The following is a 19,484-nucleotide window of genomic DNA, read 5'->3' as shown; positions in this document are numbered from 1 at the left end:
AGTGTTAGATTGTTTATTTGAGATTTTTCTTGTTTCTTGAGGTGAGATTGAATTGCTATAGCTTCCATCTTAAAACTGCTTTTGCTGCATCCCATAGGTTTTAGGTCATTGAGTTTTCATTGTCATTTGTTTCTATGTATTTTTTTATTTCTTCTTTGATTTCTTCAGTGATCTCTTGGTTATTTAGTAGTGCACTGTTTAGGCTCCATGTATTTGTGGTTTTTACAGTTTTTTTCCTATAATTGTTTTCCAGTCTCATAGCATTGTGGTCAGAAAAGATGCTGGATATGATTTCAATTTTCTTAAATTTTCTGAGGCTTGATTTGTGACCCAAGATGTGATCCATCCTGGAGAATGTTCCATGTGCGCTTGAGAAGAAAGTGTACTCTGCCACTTTTGGGTGGAATGTTCTATAAATATCAGTTAAATCTATCTGGTCTATTGTGTCATTTAAAGCTTGTGTTTCCTTGTTTATTTTCTGTTTGGATGATCTGTCCATTGGTGTAAGTGGGGTATTAATGTCCCCTACTATTACTGTGTTACTGTTGATTCCCCCTTTCATGGTTGTTAGCATTTGCCTTATGTATTGAGGTGCTCCTGTTTTAGGTGTATAAACATTTATAATTGTTATATCTTTTTCTTGGATTGATCCCTTGATCACTGTGTAGTGTCCTTCCTTATCTCTTGTTAACAGTCTTTATTTTAAAGTCTATTTTATCTGATACAGGTATTGCTACTCCAGCTTTCTTTTGATTTCCATTTGCATGGAATATCTTTTTCCATCCCTTCACTTTCAGTCTGTATGTGTCCCTAGGTCTGAAGTGGGTTTCTCGTAGACGGCATATATATGGGTCTTGTTTTTTTGTCCATTCAGCCAGTCTGTGTCTTTTGGTTGGGGCATTTAATCCATTTACATTCAAGGTTATTATCGATATGTATGTTCATATTACCATTTTCTTAATTGTTTTGGGTTTGTTTTTGTGGGTCTTTTTCTTCTCTTGTGTTTCCTGCCTAGAGAAGTTTAGCAGTTATTGTAAATCTGGTTTGGTGGTGCTGAATTTTCTTAGCTTTTGCTTGTCTGAAAAGCTTTTGAGTTCTCCATCAAATCTGAATGAGATCCTTGCTGGGCAGAGTAATCTTGGGTGTAGGTTTTTCTCTTTCATCACTTTAAGTATATCCTGCCACTCCCTTCTGGCCTGCAGAGTTTCTTCTGAAAAATCAGCTTATAACCTTATGAGGATTCCTTTGTATGTTATCTTTTGTTTTTCCCTTGCTGCTTTTAATATTTTTTCTTTGAACTTAATTTTTGTTAGTTTGATTAATATGTGTCTTGGTGTGTTTTATCCCGTATGGGACTGTCTGTGCTCCCTGGACTTGGGTGACTATTTCTTTTGCCATGTTAGGGAAGTTTTCCACTGTAATCTGTTCAAATATTTTCTCAGACCCTTTCTTTTTCTTTTTCTTTTTTTTTAAATTTACATTAAAAATTTTCTATACAGCAGGTTCTCCGACCCTTTCTTTTTCTCTTCTTCTTCTGGGACCCCTGTGATTCGAATGTTGGTGCGTTTAGTGTTGTCCCGGAGGTCTCTGAGACTGTCCTCAATTCTTTTCATTCTTTTTCCTTTATAACTGCTCCTCAGCAGTTATTTCCACCATTTTGTCTGCCAGGTCACTCATTCGTTCTTCTGCCCCAGTTATTCTGTTATTGATTCCTTCTAGTATGTTTTTCATTTCAGTTATTGTGTGGTTCATCTCTGTTTGTTCTTTAGTTCTTCTAGAGCTTTGTTAAACATTTCTTGTATTTTCTCAATCCATGCCTCCATTCTATTTCCAAGATTCTGGATCATCTTTACTATCATTACTCTGAATTCTTTTTCAGGTAGATTGCGTATTTCCTCTTCATTTATTTGGTCTTATAGGTTTTTACCTTGCTCCTTCAACTGTAACATATTTTTTTGCTGTCCCTTTTTTTTTTTTTTTTACGTTTTTTAATGAGTGGGATTGTGTCCCTGTCTGACTGGTTGTTGGGCCTGAGGCTTCCAATACTGGAGTTTGTAGGCTATTGGTTAGAACTGGGTCTTGGTGCTGAGATGAGGACCTCTGGGAGACCTCACTCCGATGAATATTCCCTGGGGTCTGTTAGTCCAGTGGTTCAGACTTAGAGCTCCCACTGCAGGAGCTTTGGCCCAACCCCCGGCTCATGAACCAAGATGCCGCAAGCTGCACAGGGTGGCAAAAAAGAAAAAAAAAAAGGAGAACAATAACAAAGTAAAAAATAAAGTTAGATGAGGAAACTAACAGACATGTTAGAAAAAATATAAAAATAAAAATGTAGATGAAATAACAACCCGAAGGTAAAACAGAACCACAGTAGTAAAAAGGGGAGGAGAAAAAAAAAATGAGGTAGAAAAGGCCTTGGCTGTGGAGGGCGGGGCCTAAGCTAGGGAGAGATTTGGGTGGTGGGCGGGGCCTATGCTTAGGACCCACAGGGCTGGAAAAGGCCCTGGGAACTGTGGGGGGTGGGGCTTAGCCTCAACAGAAGGGGCCCAGGCTTGCCTCCTGCCTCTGGTCTCAGAGGGCAGCGGACCTCACCTGGGAGCCCAGCAGGCTTCCTGGGCTCGAGTGGGTGGGGCAAATGCCCTCGTCTCCTGATCCTCTGGTCCCAGAGGTCCCCTCCCACCTACCTCTCCTGGTCTTCCTGGCCTCCCTCTTATGCCCCCAGGGCCTGTGCGGCCTGGAGGGGGCTTTGGAGGGCCGGGGGACCAGCCTAGGAGCTCAGCAGGCTCCCTGGGCCCAAGTGGGTGGGGCAAACATCCTCTGCGCCTCTCCTGCTCCTTGGGTCCCAGAGGGCCCCTCCGCCTGCCTCTCCTGTTCTCTCCCGGCCTCTCTGCTATGCCCCCAGGACCAACCCGGTCCAGAGGGGACTTCTGAGGGCACAGGACCCGGCCTGAGAGCTGGGCAGACTTCCCCAGCCAGTTGGGCAGGGGAAACGCTGGGTGCGCTCCACCCTGATCCAAGCCCCTGAGGGTCCCTCCAGGCACTGGAGGGCTCCCAGAACCCCTCCCCGCTCTCAGACACACCTCAGGGGCACCGCTCCTGTCCAGCCTCCACTTCTCCTCCCCCTTCAGTCCCCCCATGTCCTACCGGTTCGATTGGGGGTTCTTCCCATCTCCTTGGGCATCGGGGTTCCCCACCAGCGTCTGGCAGTTGTGGGGTGACGCGAACTCTGCGTCTTCCCACCGCCATCTTCTCACCTTTAGCTTGAATGATCTTTTAAAAATACAAATAAAAATGATTTAAAAATACAAATCTTTTAAAAATACAAATCAGTTTTCTAACTCCCACTTCAGTCAATGGCTTTCTGTTACTCTTAAGCTAAAGCCAAGATCCTTCATAAGTCTTGGAAGGACTGAGTGGTCCAACTACTACCTCCTTCTCCAGTCTCATGTCATCTCCCTCCTTTCCTGCCTCTGTCCCCTATTCAGCCACATGGCCATGGTCCAGTCTCCTCTTGACCATCACACACCTTCTACCACGGAGCCTTTGCACCTGCTGTTGCTGCTGCCTGGTGTTCCCTCCTTTCCCCTCTTTATCTTGTGAATTTCCAGTGGTCCTCAGCCTGGTCCTCATGTGCTCAGGAAGCCTCCAATATGCCCCTTTGCAGGCTGGCCTCACAGCACTTTGTCCCCTCACCAGAATTATGATCTTACATTAACTTGTGTGATTATTTGATCAGTGTCTGTCTCCTCCACTGGATTCTTAAAATCAGACCCTGTCTCTGTATCTTTCATCTAGTCTTTCATCCCCACTGCCTACTTTTGTGCCTGTCACAGAAAGAGTGCTCAGTAAATATTTGTTGACAAAAAACAAAAAAGAAGACTATTTTATCTCTAAGCATCTAGCACAGAATCGAGTAAAAACAAAGTTTTAAAGGGCATAAATAGAGTAATGGCATATGTCACCCTAAGTACACAGTATCTTCCAGCATCATTCTAAGATGGACCAAAATGGTGGTTACCAGGGACTGGAGGGTGGGGGGGATAAGGAGAAATGTTGGATAAAAGGACAAACTTGCAAGGAGTCGTAAAAAAGTCCTAGAGATATAATGCACAGTACAGTGAACATAACGTAGACAACAATATTGTATTATAATAATCAAACTTGATAGGAGATTAGATCTTAATTATTCTAACCACAGAAACCCACAGTTATAGAGATGCTAGCTATTGCTATGATGACAACTATATCACAATATACAAATGTATGAAATAAGCATGTTGTACACCTTAAATTTATACAATGTTATAGGTCAAATACTTTCAATTAAAAAAGTAAGATAGACCAAAAGAACTTTATATAATGGCTTCAACTAAAAAAAAAGAATTCAACATTTATTGCTGCAGGCTAGATAAGCCTACTTGTCAGTAGTGGATGTTATATGCACCTTACCTATTTAATCTCAGTATTTAATATCTTATCCCTCTAGCTACACCATAATTGAGCTGCTTTCCCCCCCCCCCCCCCATAGCTACTATCATCTTAGGCATATGTGATTCAAACATGGTTTTTAAAAGTGTTCATCTTGAAATAGTCTCAGAATCAACCAGCAGGTACAAGATCTGTGGTAGATGAGGGAACATGGGCTGCACGTAGCTTTAGGGTAGGAAGAGGAAGCCAAGATGCTGAGTGACAGCTGGAAAACTGAGGGGAGTAGGAAACATGAAGAGGAGATTTGAGTTGACTGCATCTTGTGAAGGGTGGACTAGACTGGGTGTTCAAGGGAAAAACATGTTCCACAAATTCGGGATGTAGACATAAGCAGATGGGGCAATTATCTGAGAGTGTAAATGCCCTATGAGGCGAAAATGGGTCTATTTATCTCCCCTTGAAGAATCTGTAAAAAAGTCCTAACTTCTTCCAGAGACTCCAGGTCAAACCTGCTTGGGGGCTGCAGCAGAAGGGAGGTGAGGGGTTAGCTGTTAAAACTGTAAAGACCTACCTGTTTGCATGGAGTTTTACCTCTCACTTCTGCACATCAAATTAAAGTAGATCTCACCCCAACTGAGGGGGTGGTGACTTGGACTCCTGCCCTGGGTGGACAGGCAGGGACCACTTTCTCCCTGGGGTGGTGGTAACATCAGCGATGAATCTGGGGACCCTTCCCTAAGTGTTTTGCTCGGTTTTGACCCAGTTGTTTGCAGACAGACAACCAGATGGACGCGCTGACCCCTGGAGGTGTCACGCCCTCACCCTGGGGCAGTGGCCACTGCGTTTCTCACTCTTCCTTGTCGCCCTCCTCCCGCAGGAATCAGAAGGCGTTTCCTGCCACTACTGGTCGCTGTTTGACGGTCACGCGGGGTCCGGGGCTGCTGTGGTGGCATCCCGCCTGCTGCAGCACCACGTCACGGAGCAGCTGCAGGACATCGTGGAGATCCTGAAGAACTCGGCCGTGCTGCCGCCCACCTGCCTGGGCGAGGAGCCCGACCACACACCCGCGAACAGCCGGACTCTGACCCGCGCGGCCTCGCTCCGCGGAGGCGTGGGCGCCCCCGGCTCCCCCAGCACCCCGCCCACGCGCTTCTTCACCGAGAAGAAGATCCCGCACGAGTGCCTCGTCATCGGGGCTCTTGAAAGTGCATTCAAGGAAATGGTAGGTATCACTGAAGACTCTAGGGCAGCAGGGGCCCGGGTGGTCACTTAAGCCACATACTTGTTTCTTAGAAAGTTCCCTGGAGGGGCATGTCTCTGACCTGTCCACTTGCTGCATGGTCCCCTCCCTCTGCTCCTTTTACAGCAGGGCTTCCATTCTCAAAAGAAGTGGGCAGCAGGAGAGTTCTAGCCTCCCGTGCCGGCAAAGGTGTAAAAGAAGATGGAAGAGGGATAGTGAATGAGGTGATAGGCTTATTAAATGGACGCGTATTGCTTCTCTTTCTGCCAACTCTTAGGGATGCCAGCTGGTAGGATTGAACTTAATTGAAACTGTGAGCTCGGTTGCCATCTGTTTTACACGTATGTACACGAATTCCAGGTGTTTGGGGAAATGGAGCTTTTAGTAAAGTGTTCAGAAGTACGCTTGCTGTACAGATCTAATCTGAGAACAGCTGTTTTACCATGATTGGCAGTGTGGTCCCCACTGCTTAAAGCAAGTAGGAGCCAGTATCCAAGAATTCTTTGTTTTACTTGGGAACGTGGATTTGTTTGTACATTTAAATTTGAATATATCTGATCAGGGGATTCAGCCTGCCTCCTGAGAACACACTAAGCTGCCCTCCCGGTGTCCCCTGCTTGTCCCTCTGCCCGGCGAGAATGCACACAGAAGGTCTCTTCTCTGCCACCCCCTTGAGCTCACTTATACTGAGGCAACTATTTGGGTTCCAAAGATTTTCTCTCCTGAGCAGCATCGTGCATGCAGATACAGTAGGAGATATGTAGAGATGTTATAGGGACTAGAGTAAGGTGAGTGGGCAGTAGTGTCCTTATAACCTGGAGATTAAAAAGTGATGACAAGCTCTTAGGTAGAGCAGGAGCAGCTAGAAGCATCTCTGCAGAATTGAATGTACACCCCGTGCACATTCCAGGATCTCACGATGTCAGGTTGAGTGCTAATGAGAGGAGAAAAGTAAATAATATTAAACAGCATCATCTGATTTGTTTACAAGGCAGAGAATTGTTCATATACTCATGCCTCTAATTTGCAGTCTCTCCTCGCTTTAGCTCATTTGGTTCCAACGTTTCTCTCCTTGTCACATCTTTACCCTTTTGAGTAGCAGGTGGTTTAAAACGCACCTCCATGTCAGGAGTATCTGGTAGCCTTCAATCCCAAGAAGAACACCAGGAGGCAAGAAAAGATTATTTAGGAAAAAAAGGAATCAAGGTTAGAAAAATGGACTCCTCCTTGGGCTTGGTATAAAAATCTCCCTCTGTCATGAAGGCTCCGATGTGAATAGCTGTTTCTAAACATGGATTCTCAGAAAGCTAAATATTGAATTGAGGTAACAATTTGACAGTGGACCTTCCCCCTAATGGGAGAAGAAGTCAGTTTACATGACAGAAGTGAAAAAAGCAGAAGAAATTTTGGCTTTTTTATTTCCTTCGGTAATTGCTAGTACTATGAGGTATCTTTTACTTCGCACTGCTGTATTCTCCACTTCATCCACTAGAGGCCAATGTCACATTGAGTCAAGCCTCCACAGCGATCTCAGACTGTTTCTGCCCATTAGTGGTGCAGGGTTCCTAGCACCTACTGTACTTGAGAGGCTCATTCAGAAAAATACTTAGTAAAGAGCCGCATTCTTGTTTTTTAAATTTTTAATAACTTTTCACTAGCTGATTCATTACCAAAAATCTTTCTTGGACACTTGGTTGCCAGCGAAAAGATCACTTCGCTTTCCTGTGTAATTCACTCAATTCATAAATATTGGTTGAGAACTAACTCTAAGCCAGGGCTAGCTGGGAAAAAAGCATGGAAGAAATTAGGCAAAGACAGATATTAAACAGATAAACTATAAATGGGAAGGGCCTCGAGAGAAGAAATGCAGAGTAGGTAGGAATCTGATAAAGAGATGAAGTAGGGTTCCCTGGAGAAGCAGTGCTGTCAGAGAGTCGGGAGAAAGCAGACAGAACGTGGGAGCTGGGAGAGTGCTCTGGGCAGAGACAGCCGTTTGTGTGAAGACCCACATCACGGAGGGAACCCAGATGGGCCGACGGCAGCGAGCTGACGTCCGCCATGGTTAGATGCAGATTTCAAGGGTAGGGATGCTGTAAGGTGACTTGGAGAGGCCATCTGTAACCAGCCTGTGGATGACTTGCTGTGCCGTAATATGGATTTTGGGCCTTAAGCCATTCTGTTCTTTTCTAATCCACCCCACCCTATAGCTTCTTCTTCACACTTAACGTTTTTCCCAGATTGTCTGTCTAGCCCCCGGCGTGCCTGCTACCTGGGCTTTGCACCATGTGCTTGGACTTATTAAGGGAGAATACTCATCATTCCTTGGTTCTCCTGGTTCTTGGCAGTGTGGCCCTACCTCCTGCACGGCTGGGGACTGAGCCAGCTGATGCCTGTTGGCCCAGAATAGTTATTAATACTGTCCCCTTTTACTCTCACAAGTGTCCCTATCTGGATGATGTCATATGTTTACCCTAATTATAGAGATGCTCTAGTTTTTTTCTTTGCTTCTTCAGGGACTTCAGGAAAAATCTACTCCAGCGTCACAGAAAAGTGCCTGACTTAGCCATTAAATAGCTTGGGTTGAGCTTCAGAACTTACAACAGAGAAATTATACAGCATACTACGGAAGGCCATTGTCAACTCATAAAAAATACTTTTTCTTTCCACCCTTTCTCGCTATTAGGTTTTGAGAGTCAGCGTTTAAAGGTAAACTTTGGTTTGAAATGCTCAACACACAGCTGATTTCCTTATTCTGTTGGCCTGACCTTGATGGTTCCTCCTTTAGACTTTTCCGAGGGGAGCAGGTTTGGAATCTCCCGGCCATTCTTAATTTTTTTCCTCACAACAGCCAGCTACTTTCTAACTTTCTAGGTGTTCTTTAGGTATTGCAGGTTTTATGCCATTCTGATCTCCTGTAATAGGAAAACTCAATATTGAATAAGATTCAGTCATTTCAGCTTTGTGGCTCTCTTGCTTTCTCCTGCACTTTCAATCCCTAAAAATTCCCCATGCCTAGCATCTAAGCCTCAAATTTGCCACACTGATGACATATTTGCAGCTATCCCTCCTGAGATTCAGAATGTAACATAATATCTTTAAAGGCAAAGCTTGCCTTTCGTTTGGGGTTTTGCCTTATTTATGACAGTTCAGCAAAGTAGAATCAGAGGTCATTCCTTTCTCCCCACCTCCCACCAGTGCCCTTTTCAATTACTTTTATATATATATATATATATATATATATATATATATATATATATATTTTTTTTTTTTTTTTTGCGGTACGCAGGCCTCTCACTATTGTGGCCTCTCCCACTGCGGAGCACAGGCTCCGCGGCCATGGCTCACGGGCCCAGCTGCTCCGCGGCATGTGGGATCTTCCTGGACCGGGGCACGAGCCCGTGTCCCCTGCATTGGCAGGTGGACTCTCAACCACTGCGCCACCAGGGAAGCCCTCAATTGCTTATATTTTATAACCAGCATTCTTCTAGACACCATGGGGGTCTAGAAGGAAAACATTGGATTTTGTATCTGGGGGTATTTGTCATCACATTATACGAACACAGAGATAGATAGTATCTCATTTGTTTTAATGTTCTGAGTGACATTAAGTGAAATGTTCATATCTATCTGAAAGAGAAAATTGGATAAAAAGATTCAGAAACACCAGACCAGAATAAATAGTACCTATTTCTAGGAAAAAGTAGGTACCCATCGAAAAATAAAGACTAACAGAAGTGGGGGGGGAAACGCTGTGGACCAGAGGAGATGGTAAGTTTCATCAAATACTGTTAAGCCTCTTTGAAGGCACTGTTTTTCCTCTTCTCTTTGATCCTGGGGTTGTCTGGCACAGTACGTGGCTTGTGAGGAGGTGACCTCTGACCACGGGCCTCTGATCCATGCTGGCAGAAGTGGGTCTGCCCTGTGGTCCCCTATTGTATCTCATCTTGGATCTCCCTTCGGAGTGAAGGCTGCGTGGCCAGCTCCTCCTGTGTCCACCGTGGAAAATGAACCCTCGCTTCCAAGAGGACCAGGATCTCAGGAACTTTCTGACTGACTTCATTTCTGCTTCCCAACTACACTTTGTAACAATGCCTACTTCTGCAGCTAAGTTTTGTCACCTATTATGTTTAGGTGGTTGCTTGGCTCAAGATGACAGATACGAAGAAGATAAATGTCTTCTAAGTCCTGATGTCAGTCTCCTTCCTACTTCCATACCCTCCAAAAACAGGGGAGTCATGTAAGAAGTCACTTCCATTGTTGGTATAGTTGCAGGAGACCTTTGCCCTCCTAGGAATCAGAAGCAAGTCAGCAGTGATGACCTTTTTTACCTACAGGAATTGAGTTATAGACACAGGCAGGAGGATCTCAAAATTCTGTCCTATTTCCTTTTCAGTGTGGGTATAGATTCCTCACCACAGTGAAGAATGTTTTGGAGGTTTGATTGTTACGAAGGGAGAAAAATGGCAACATTTTAACTTGTAAAACTAGCATACATCTTACTGTCACTGAGTAAATGGTTGGAAATACCACTCAGCTTGGCTTTGTCGGTAAAAACCATATGGTGACACGATGGTGAAAAAGGAGGACGAATGCAAAGCTAATTTATAGTTTATAAATTTTAATGGTTTTGAGAATTAGAATAGTAATGGTAAGTGGACCTGTTGGTCTGTCTGTATTTAAGCTAGAGGCTTTTTGTTTTTGTTTTGTCTTTGTTTTTAGTAGAACAGGAAGTTCTTCCGAGAAGGAATGAGCATGTGATTCCACCAACAGCCAGCAGGTGGCGATATTAGGCAGCGCTGGTTTGTCCCTTCCCCGTTGCCTGGCTGACAGATTGGCTTCTCAGAATAAACCGAAATCAGGCCCAGATACTAAAACCATGCAGAATCTTATTATTTGTGACTGACGCTATTAGCAATGTGCTCATAACCATGTTTTAACCCAGCTAGGGGGAGGTGCCAGGTCCTATTGAAACCACCCAACACTCGCTGCCTTCTGGTGTTTGATATTGCTTTCCTTTTGCGACCTGAAATTGGTAGGAAACAAACAATGATCCTGGAGCTGCGTCATCTGTGGGACTTTAGAACCAAATTACAGTGATCCCGAAAAATATATTTTCTTTCTTGCAATTCTTTCCTGCTGAATTAGTCTCCTTTCACACACATTCTTTTTTCCCTTCACTGCTCTCATTCTTCCTTGCAACAAAAAGGAGCAAAATACAATCCCAAGTCTTAAAAATTGGATCCATTCTTTGATTTAGAGATAATCCTTGCTTAAATGTAATATTTAGACAGATGCAACACAGGATAAATCAGTTCTGCTAGGTAGAAAGCAGCCTTGAGAGGGACTCTTGATTGAACAGATAAATCAATTATCTTGTTAATGGAATCTTCTGAGTCACTTAAGTTGATCCTTTTAGGTCATACTTGAAAAGGAATGATAGTATGTGCATGTGTTTTGCTGGTAATTTATTCTAGACTTATGTCTTGAGGTTCATGGCAGCTAAAATGGGGGAGATATTCCAAATCGGTCTTTGCACAAGCAGTGGGCAGTTTTTCATGATTTCCTTAATCTTTTGAAAAAAGTACCCAAACTTCTTGAGGGATACATTTTTTAATTTTAAATGTAGAGTGTGAGAAGCTTAAGCTAACTGGAAAAGTTAAGAGTTTTAAGAAATTAGGTAGTTAATTCAACAGTAAATATATCTTTATTGACTTCATTTATCATGTTTGATCTGGTAGTAGAAGGACCACCCAGATGGTCCTTTAATGTTCCTTTTAGTACTAAGATTTTGTGAAGCATCTTTTAAAGAGGAGTAGGTGGTGTAGGAAAAAAATGTGCTATTTTGTCTTCTAGGGAGGGGAGGGGGAAGCAATTATTTTTAGAATATGTTCTAGTTACACCCAGTTTTAGAAGAAGAAATAAAAGAGCGTATTTTCATGTCAGTGAATCCTACAGGGCGGATGAAGTCTGTGGAAACACATCTTTCAAATCCTTTCACTGTGATCCCAGAGAGCACACATGTAATTAAAGTGTGCGTCTGAGCGCACACGCATATGTCTATTAGCACGCAGAGGCGGGAGGTGATGAAAGCATGAGCCTGTTAGCAGAGTTTCTTGTATAAAAAATAGCTAGACTTTGGTCCACTGTTTATGTGGAAATGTTGCCAAATTTGCATTCCTTATGCTGGGGAACTGCAGAGGGAAGGTAGGAAAAGATGAAAGAAATGATGAAATCAATTAGAAAAAAATACTGACTCACGCTATTAATGTCATAACAAGGCATTCAATGGGCAGGCTAACTGGAATGTTTCCCCCTAAATGAAAGGCAAATGTGAACTCTGCTGTAGCAGAAAAATCTTAGTGTCAAACACTCTATCTTGATATTTTTTTAAAAGATGAAATAATTTTATAATCAGATTTTCTGGTGATGTAAACCATGATAAGTAAGGCACGTACGATGCAGAATAAACTTGTTTGTCTGAGTCCCAGAGGAATTCTTTGACGTGGGCGGCTCTTTCACGTGGACTCTACTTTTTGGATCGCACCAATGGTTTAAGTCTGTCAAGCATCATTCACACTCCAGTCCGTAAGCAGTTGGGTGCTTAAAGGATTTTTACTCAAAACTGCCTTTCATTCAGACTTTAGGTATTCAAACAAATAGTGATTCTGGATGTGAAAGGATAGTTTCTGTAGCTAGAGCAGTTCTTCCCAGTGTATTAAAAATGTTAGTATGGAGTGTGGGCTTTATATACCAGTTTCTATATTAATTTGATGAAATATATATCTATCATAATATCAACTTTATTTTATTTATTTAAATGCAAAAAAATTGCATAAACCTACCCGCAAACTCCTTTGTGAATAGAGTTGTTGGTTCTGTTTTGATGCACTGTTTGGAGATTCAACAGACGGAACTTCTCACGTCTTGATGTTTTCTTTCCCGTCTGTCACTTTCTTGTGATGGTCTTTCCCTGCTGACGTGTGTCCCTCCTCCCGTGTCACCCTCCAGCCTCCTGCCATCCCTGCTTGGGTTCTAAGAACCATTCATGCATTCCTGTCAATTGACTGCGTGTTATTGGAAGCCTGGGTTCCTGCTTAATTATTATCTCAGTGAGTGTTTATGCATGTTGTAAGCTTTTCACTTATGAATGGTGGGACACATGTCTCATGTTAAGGCAGAGGTAAAATGGTGGGGAGATAACTGGAAACCCAGGCGTTTTATCATGTATTTCTTTATTTGCCCATTGAATAGATATTTATTAAATTACGTTTTACTTGGCCCAACGTGGGTGTTGAGGATCCAGCACTGAGCAAGAAAGGTCTCTGCTCTCAGTCATGGGATCCAGGCTGTGGGGAGAAGCTAGCTGGTCTCCGAAGCCCCTCATCTACGCCGTCTAATTTAATCCTCATGACAGCCCCTTTAAGCTAATTTATACAGAGATTGTAAATAAATTTTTAAAATTCAGTGTGGTCTTTGGGGGTGGTCCTCGTGCTTGACCCACTTGATGTTGTCATTCACTCAACCCCTTTTTGGAATTTTTCTTCACCTGCTTCTAAACCATCACGGCCCATATAGTACACTCATTCTTACCCCTCCCGATGGTTCCTCAGCTTCCCCGCCTCCCGCCCCCCCCCCCCCCACCTCCACCGGCCCTTAACCTTTACTCAGTTCATTCCCAGTATGTTAGTTTCTCCCAGGTCTTGTCTTCGTACTTTTCCCCTCCTTACATTTTGACCAATACTGTGTTCTTAATCTGTTTTCAAAGCTCGGGCTCTTCTCCTGTTTCCAGCTTCTCCTTGGTGATTTCTCTGACTTTGTGTTACCGCCTCTGGCCTCTGGAGCACGGCAGCTGCCGATAAATGCTGGATTACTGAATTATCTCCGCTTCCCATCAGGAGGCTGGCTGAAGCAGCTGAGTTCTAATTCTGTGGGTTTCTAAGCATCACAAACGGGCCCTGGCCCTGGGTCAGCCGACAGCAGCCTCAGAATCAGCCAGAGCACCGTTTCCTGCTCTTCTGTACCCCACCCTCATCCTTTCTTCCTTGGCCCCAACAATAGATGGCGATGAGAACATTTGCCATTATTTTGGCCAGCATTCGGTTTATTTTCCTAACGACTCTCATTTTTCTGAGGTCAGGGAACCCTGGCTTCTGTCACTGACACAGCGTTTCACAAAGACATCTGTCTGGAGGATGATGCATCTCTGTCTATAGGAATGTGGTTCTATTTTTAATTTCCTTGGGGAGACCTCATTAGGTGGCAGGTAATAAATACTAGGCTTTAGAGGAGGAGACCCCGATTGGAATCCAGACTCCAGCGGGGTAAATGTGGGCAAGTTCCCCACTTGTCTGCATCTGAACAGTGAGGTGAATGTTACAGTTGTGAGGATGAGATGCGATTCTATAGGTAAAGTGCTTCTCGCACTGCCTGACACAGAGGAAGTGCTCACTGACGGCTGGCTGATACTATGCGTGTGTGTCCCTCTTGTGAATTAGTGGCCTTGGGAAGAGGACATTAGTTCAGAGTTCAGAAGCTTCTATCTTTGATCAGTAAGACGGGGGTGGACTCCTGCCCAAGTTGAATTGAGGACACAGTCCTTCGAGTCACCTGTCTCGTCTAGCTGTAAAGGCATTTATTTACTGGAGACTTTGGGGTTAAAAACATTGATCAGGTCCAAGCACTCGACATTATTAGCCTCTCATCTGTTTTCCACAGCAGCTTAGGCTGTCCATACAAAGACTGACTTTTCCGTAAGCCATGATATTTATTAAATACAATTGGTTTAATTCTTCTCATTTTTGTCTGATTATATCTGTTTGCCTTCCCTTGTTTCCTGTCTCTGGTCCGCACATGGTCTGGTAGGCGACCGTTTTATGCCAGTGTCCTCTCCAGAAATGCTTGTCAGTTGATAGAAAGCCAGTACTAAAGATTTTCTTGTCCCTTCTTCGAGTCGTACTCAGATCTTAGGGCTGTGCCGAGGGAGCAAGGCTAAGACAGTCTTTGTTCCTGTACAGTCCAGTACTAACTTTGTCTTCTTCTCCAGGACCTACAAATCGAACGAGAGAGGAGTTCCTACAGTATATCTGGTGGTTGCACAGCCCTCATCGTGATTTGCCTTTTGGGGAAGCTGTACGTAGCAAATGCTGGGGACAGCAGGTAAGCAGATTAGCCCTCTGGTTCTTCCTAAAGTTCAATGCCTTCCTTTAATTTTTTAATCTTTTTAAAAAAGTTAAATGCTTAGAAATAAAATAATCCTGCTTGGGATTAGATATTGAGAAAGATAAGCCTTCTATATCTGGATAAGAGTGCATTTAAGAAGACTCATCAGGAAGGTATTAAAAGATATGGGTGGTCTTCTCCTTACTTGTCTGTAGTAGCAGTTCACATATATATATATATATATATATATATATATATATATATATATATATACACTTGTGTTTAACCTAAACCAGTAGTGTCCAAATGTTTTTTGACTTCAGAACCTGATTTTTGATGAAAGCTTATTAGCAGGGACATAATATTTGAGAGAGACGAGGAGGGAGGAAAGGGATTTGAATGAAATGGGTGTTTGGAGAGGCCCGGGGAGGACTCCCCAGCTAGTTCATTTTCTACTCGGTAACTTTGCCCTGTGTCCCCTCCCAGAAGCCCAGGAGTGTCTCCTTTTATGCATGTGCCCCTACAGCCTGCATTTTCCTCTCTTCTGGGTTCAACTGAGAGGAATTTGGGGCAAGACATGGTGGTTAACCCTTACTTTATCCAGTATTACCAGAAATCAGATAGACTTGTGTTTTAATCTTCTTTTAAATGACTGATATGTGCTCACTTTAGGTATGGCCACATCTGTTATTTAGTCGATATTAAATTAATTTTCACAGACTTTGTGAAAAGTGTTGTAACATGGATTATACATTTCTCCGCCCCTTGAGTAACAAAATATGTTGGCCTTCTAGCAGGACTTTTTGCCAAAGGCCGACTCTATTCTGAAAGCAGTCAAAGTACTGGACTCTAATCGTGATGTCCTCAGAGGATGAGTGATTCCCCTACACGGGCTGTGGTCTAAAGATGCTGTCATTCCTCCAGCTTCTTCCTCTGGGTCACGTGCCTCTTCTCAACATTTCTGCTTGGTCTACCCCTCCCCTGAGGTCGGACCCTCCCCTTCCCTGACTCCCTCAGGCAATCAGTGAATTCCAGAGAGCAGGAGAGCCTGAGGGAGTTTCCAGTCAACCTAGTTAAGCATCCTCTCCCTGTCTTGCCACTAAAGATTCTGGAGACCAAAGGACTGTGACCTGCCAACGCAGCAGTATTTGGAGTTTGAAGATTTTGGAAGGTCTGTTTATTTTTAAGGTTTATGTGGATTTCTGTTCTGCTCTCTCAGTTTCAATATAAAATTTTTCCAAGTAAGTGGAAGTGAGTATAAGATGCCATGTTTATTTCATGGCTTCTATTCCCTAGTGGTCCTGGCAGGAGACAGACTCCAACTCACATGGATCAACTGAATGAAAGAGTGAAAGGGGACCAGCTAGGAGCATTGAGACCAGGAGGGCATTGAAGCCCCCTAGGCCTGCAGGGTCCAGGGAGGAAATGCTACAGCTAAGCCCAGGAGAGGGGAGGCCACAGATGAGGGCCCCTAGGCGGGGGCCACAGGAGAGAATGGGAGGAAATACTCCGACTTCTCCTTCTTCCTATCCCGCTTTCTCCTACCAGGGCCTCCCATTGGATGAGCCTGGCTGGAATGAGGGTCAGAGAGGTTGGTCAGCCAGGGCACAGACACAGGCCAAGATTGCATCTCCAGGGTTGGGGGGCAAGCGGAAAATCACCAGCACATCTGCTGCCCCTCGTGCTCTCCCCAGGGTTGGAGCATCTTGAAAATAGGAATCATCATCTCCCAGGGCCTTGTAAGGTACACACTGAGGAGCCGGCCTCTGAGCCCTTGTTCACTTCTGGATCTTGAGTTTGCTGGAGACAGATGTGCAAGTCGGGATGATTCCTTTCTGTTCTGTGTAAAACCGAATCGATGATACAGCTTTTGCACTCATATTGACCTTTAGTCTTGATGTCTGGTTCCGTGTTTTTCGAAAAGAGTTTGCTTCCCTGGCCCTTCCAGTGATGAAGGTGGTGACCGAGTGCTTTGTTCCCGCCCCTCGTCCCAGGGAAGCATCTTTCACCAGAGGACCCCAGGCTCGGAAGGTAACCCAACTTCCATGCCCAGAATATCTTTATGTTGGATTATGCCTTTCAGAGAAGCAGCTCCTCCCCAACGCCCTGTCCGCGTTTTTGAGCACAGTTTCCTTCAAAGCTCTGAGCTCCCTGACAGAGCAGCCTCCCCAGCCAGCCAGGGCTTCAGCCCTACTTCCCAGAAGCTCAGTGCCCTGTTCAGGACCTTGGGTCCCACCCCACCCCCTTTTAAGTGCCAGTGTCTAGGCCAGATCTTGATTTCCTCATCTATAAAAATGGTGATATTGGACTAAATATTAATTTCTAAACATTCTGGCATTCTGAAGAGTGTCACTATGAGGTGTGACACTTTGGGAAAGTAAAGTGGTGCTCTAAAGGTTGATCTTTTGGTTATTTTATCTTTCTTAGAGTCAGTTTTTGAAATTGTCAAGTAACTGAAGTTCCTATGTTTCTAAGTGTCCACAGAAGTATGATGTTTTACATGCTATTCCTAATTTGAAAAGCTGAACAGGTGCTTTTGTCCTTATTAAAGCTGTAAAGCACACCCCCCTCCCCACCAACTACACAAATTATTTTATGAGAAAACAGCATCTCTAGAACCTAATCAGCTTAATGACATTTGTAGTATTCTGGCCCCAGTATCCAGATACGAATTTGGGGTTTTACGGCTGACGGGTTGGGTTTGCTGTTCACTTATGGGTCATATGTCATGTAGAAGCGTAAGAGCAATATGAGTTTGTATTGTATGCACTGTCCAAAAAACTGGTAGGACGCTTCTGAGTTAGTGTATTTTCAGCTCTTGTATAAATAATACATATTTGATATCACCTTATGTAGGATCACTGCCTAGTTTATATACTAATAACATAGGTGTTTGTGTTTACAAATATATTCAGTTCTTCCCAAGAAACAGCAGCTAAGTGATTTTTTATCAGACCTACGTAAATGTAGGTCCATTATGACTTATGGACAAGTAGTCGTGAATCCAAGGGCTCAGTTTAAACAAATGGTCAGGCCAACAGAGAATTCTGACAACAGAGCCCTGATTAATTGCTAATTTTTCTTCTTTACTGTCAGATAGTGGCTGCCCATCTGTTTGCTTTAAATCTTGACAGTTTTGAGAGTGAAGCAAATCTTTGTCATAGGATCACTACCCCATAATTATTTACACTTAGGAAAAAAGAACCTTTGCACTGGTTTGATTTGGAAACTACTGGTGGTCAGGAACTGTTTTTTGTTTGTTTTTAAATATTTAAAATTTATTTTTTTATACAGCAGGCTCTTATTAGTTATCCATTTTCTATATATCAGTGTATATATGTCAATCCCAAACTCCCAGTTCATCCCCCCCCACCCCCCGCCACTTGCCCACACTTGGTGTCCATACGTTTGTTCTCTACAACTGTGTCTCTATTTCTGCCCTGCAAACCAGTTCATCTGTACCACTTTTCTAGATTCCACATATATGCGTTAATATACGATACTTGTTTTTCTCTTTCTAACTTACTTCACTTTGTATGACAGTCTCTAGATGCACCCATATCTCTACAAATGACCCAATTTCATTCTTTTCTATGGCTGAGTAATATTCCTTTATATATATGTACCACACCTTCTTTATCCATTCATCTGTCGATGGGCATTTAGGTTGCTTCCATGTCCTGGCTATTGTAAGTAGTGATGCAATGAACATTGATGTGCATGTGTCTTTTTGAATTATGGTTTTCTCTGGGCATATGCCGAGTAGTGGGATTGCTGGGTCATATGGTAATTCTATTTTTAGTATTTTAAGGACCCTCCATACTGTCCTCCATAGTGGCTGTATCAATTTACATTCCCACCGACAGTGCAAGAGGGTTCCCTTTTCTCCACACCTTCTCCAGCATTTGTTGTTTGTAGATTTTCTGATGATGCCCATTCTAACTGGTGTGAGGTGCTACCTCATTGTAGTTTTGATTTGCATTTCTCTAATAATGAGTGATGTTGAGCAGCTTTTCACGTGCTTCTTGGCCATCTGTATGTCTTCTTTGGAGAGATGTCTATTTAGGTCTTCTGCCCATTTTTGGATTTGGTTGTTTGTTTTCTTAATGTTGAGCTGCATGCACTGTTTATATATTTTGGAAATTAATCCTTTGTCCATTGATTCGTTTGCGAATATTTTCTCCCTTCTGAGGGTTGTCTTTTCGTCTTGTTTGTAGTTTCCTTTGCTTTGCAAAAGCTTTTAAGTTTCATTAGGTCCCATTTGTTTATTTTTGTTTTCATTTCCATTACTCTAGGAGGTGGACCAAAAAAGATCTTGCTGTGATTTATGTCAAAGAGTGTTCTTCCTTTGTTTTCCTCTAAGAGTTTTATAGTGTCCAGTCTTACATTTAGGTCTCTAATCCACTTGGAGCTTATTTTTATGTATAGTGTTAGGGAGTGTTCTAATTGCATTCTTTTGCATGTAGCTGTTCAGTTTTCCCAGCACCACTTATTGAAGAGACTATCCTTTCTCCATTGTATATCCTTGCCTCCTTTGTCATAGATTAGTTGACCATAGGTGCATGGGCTTATCTCTGGGCTTTCTATCCTATTCCATTGATCTGTATTTCTGTTTTTGTGCCAGTACCATATTGTCTTGATTACTGTAGCTTTGTAG

The 19,484-nt window shown here is 43.3% G+C and overlaps 1 protein-coding gene across 2 annotated transcripts in view; it reads left to right on the top strand.

Annotated features, from left to right (window-relative positions):
* Positions 1-19,484, top strand: part of PPM1H (protein phosphatase, Mg2+/Mn2+ dependent 1H) — a 263,100-nt gene that overhangs the window by 114,352 nt on the left and 129,264 nt on the right. For both annotated transcript variants that reach the window (XM_082849676.1, XM_082849677.1), the window contains exons 3-4: positions 5,306-5,650; positions 14,712-14,824. In XM_082849676.1, coding sequence (XP_082705802.1) covers positions 5,306-5,650; positions 14,712-14,824 — 458 coding nt within the window. The remainder of the gene's footprint in view (positions 1-5,305; positions 5,651-14,711; positions 14,825-19,484) is intronic.

Source organism: Leucopleurus acutus, assembly GCF_964270905.1.
Source record: "Leucopleurus acutus genome assembly, chromosome: 11".
NCBI classification, from domain to species: Eukaryota; Metazoa; Chordata; class Mammalia; order Artiodactyla; family Delphinidae; genus Leucopleurus; species Leucopleurus acutus.
The sequence above is the reverse complement of the archived record's forward strand: the minus strand, read 5'-3'. Positions and strand labels throughout refer to the sequence as shown.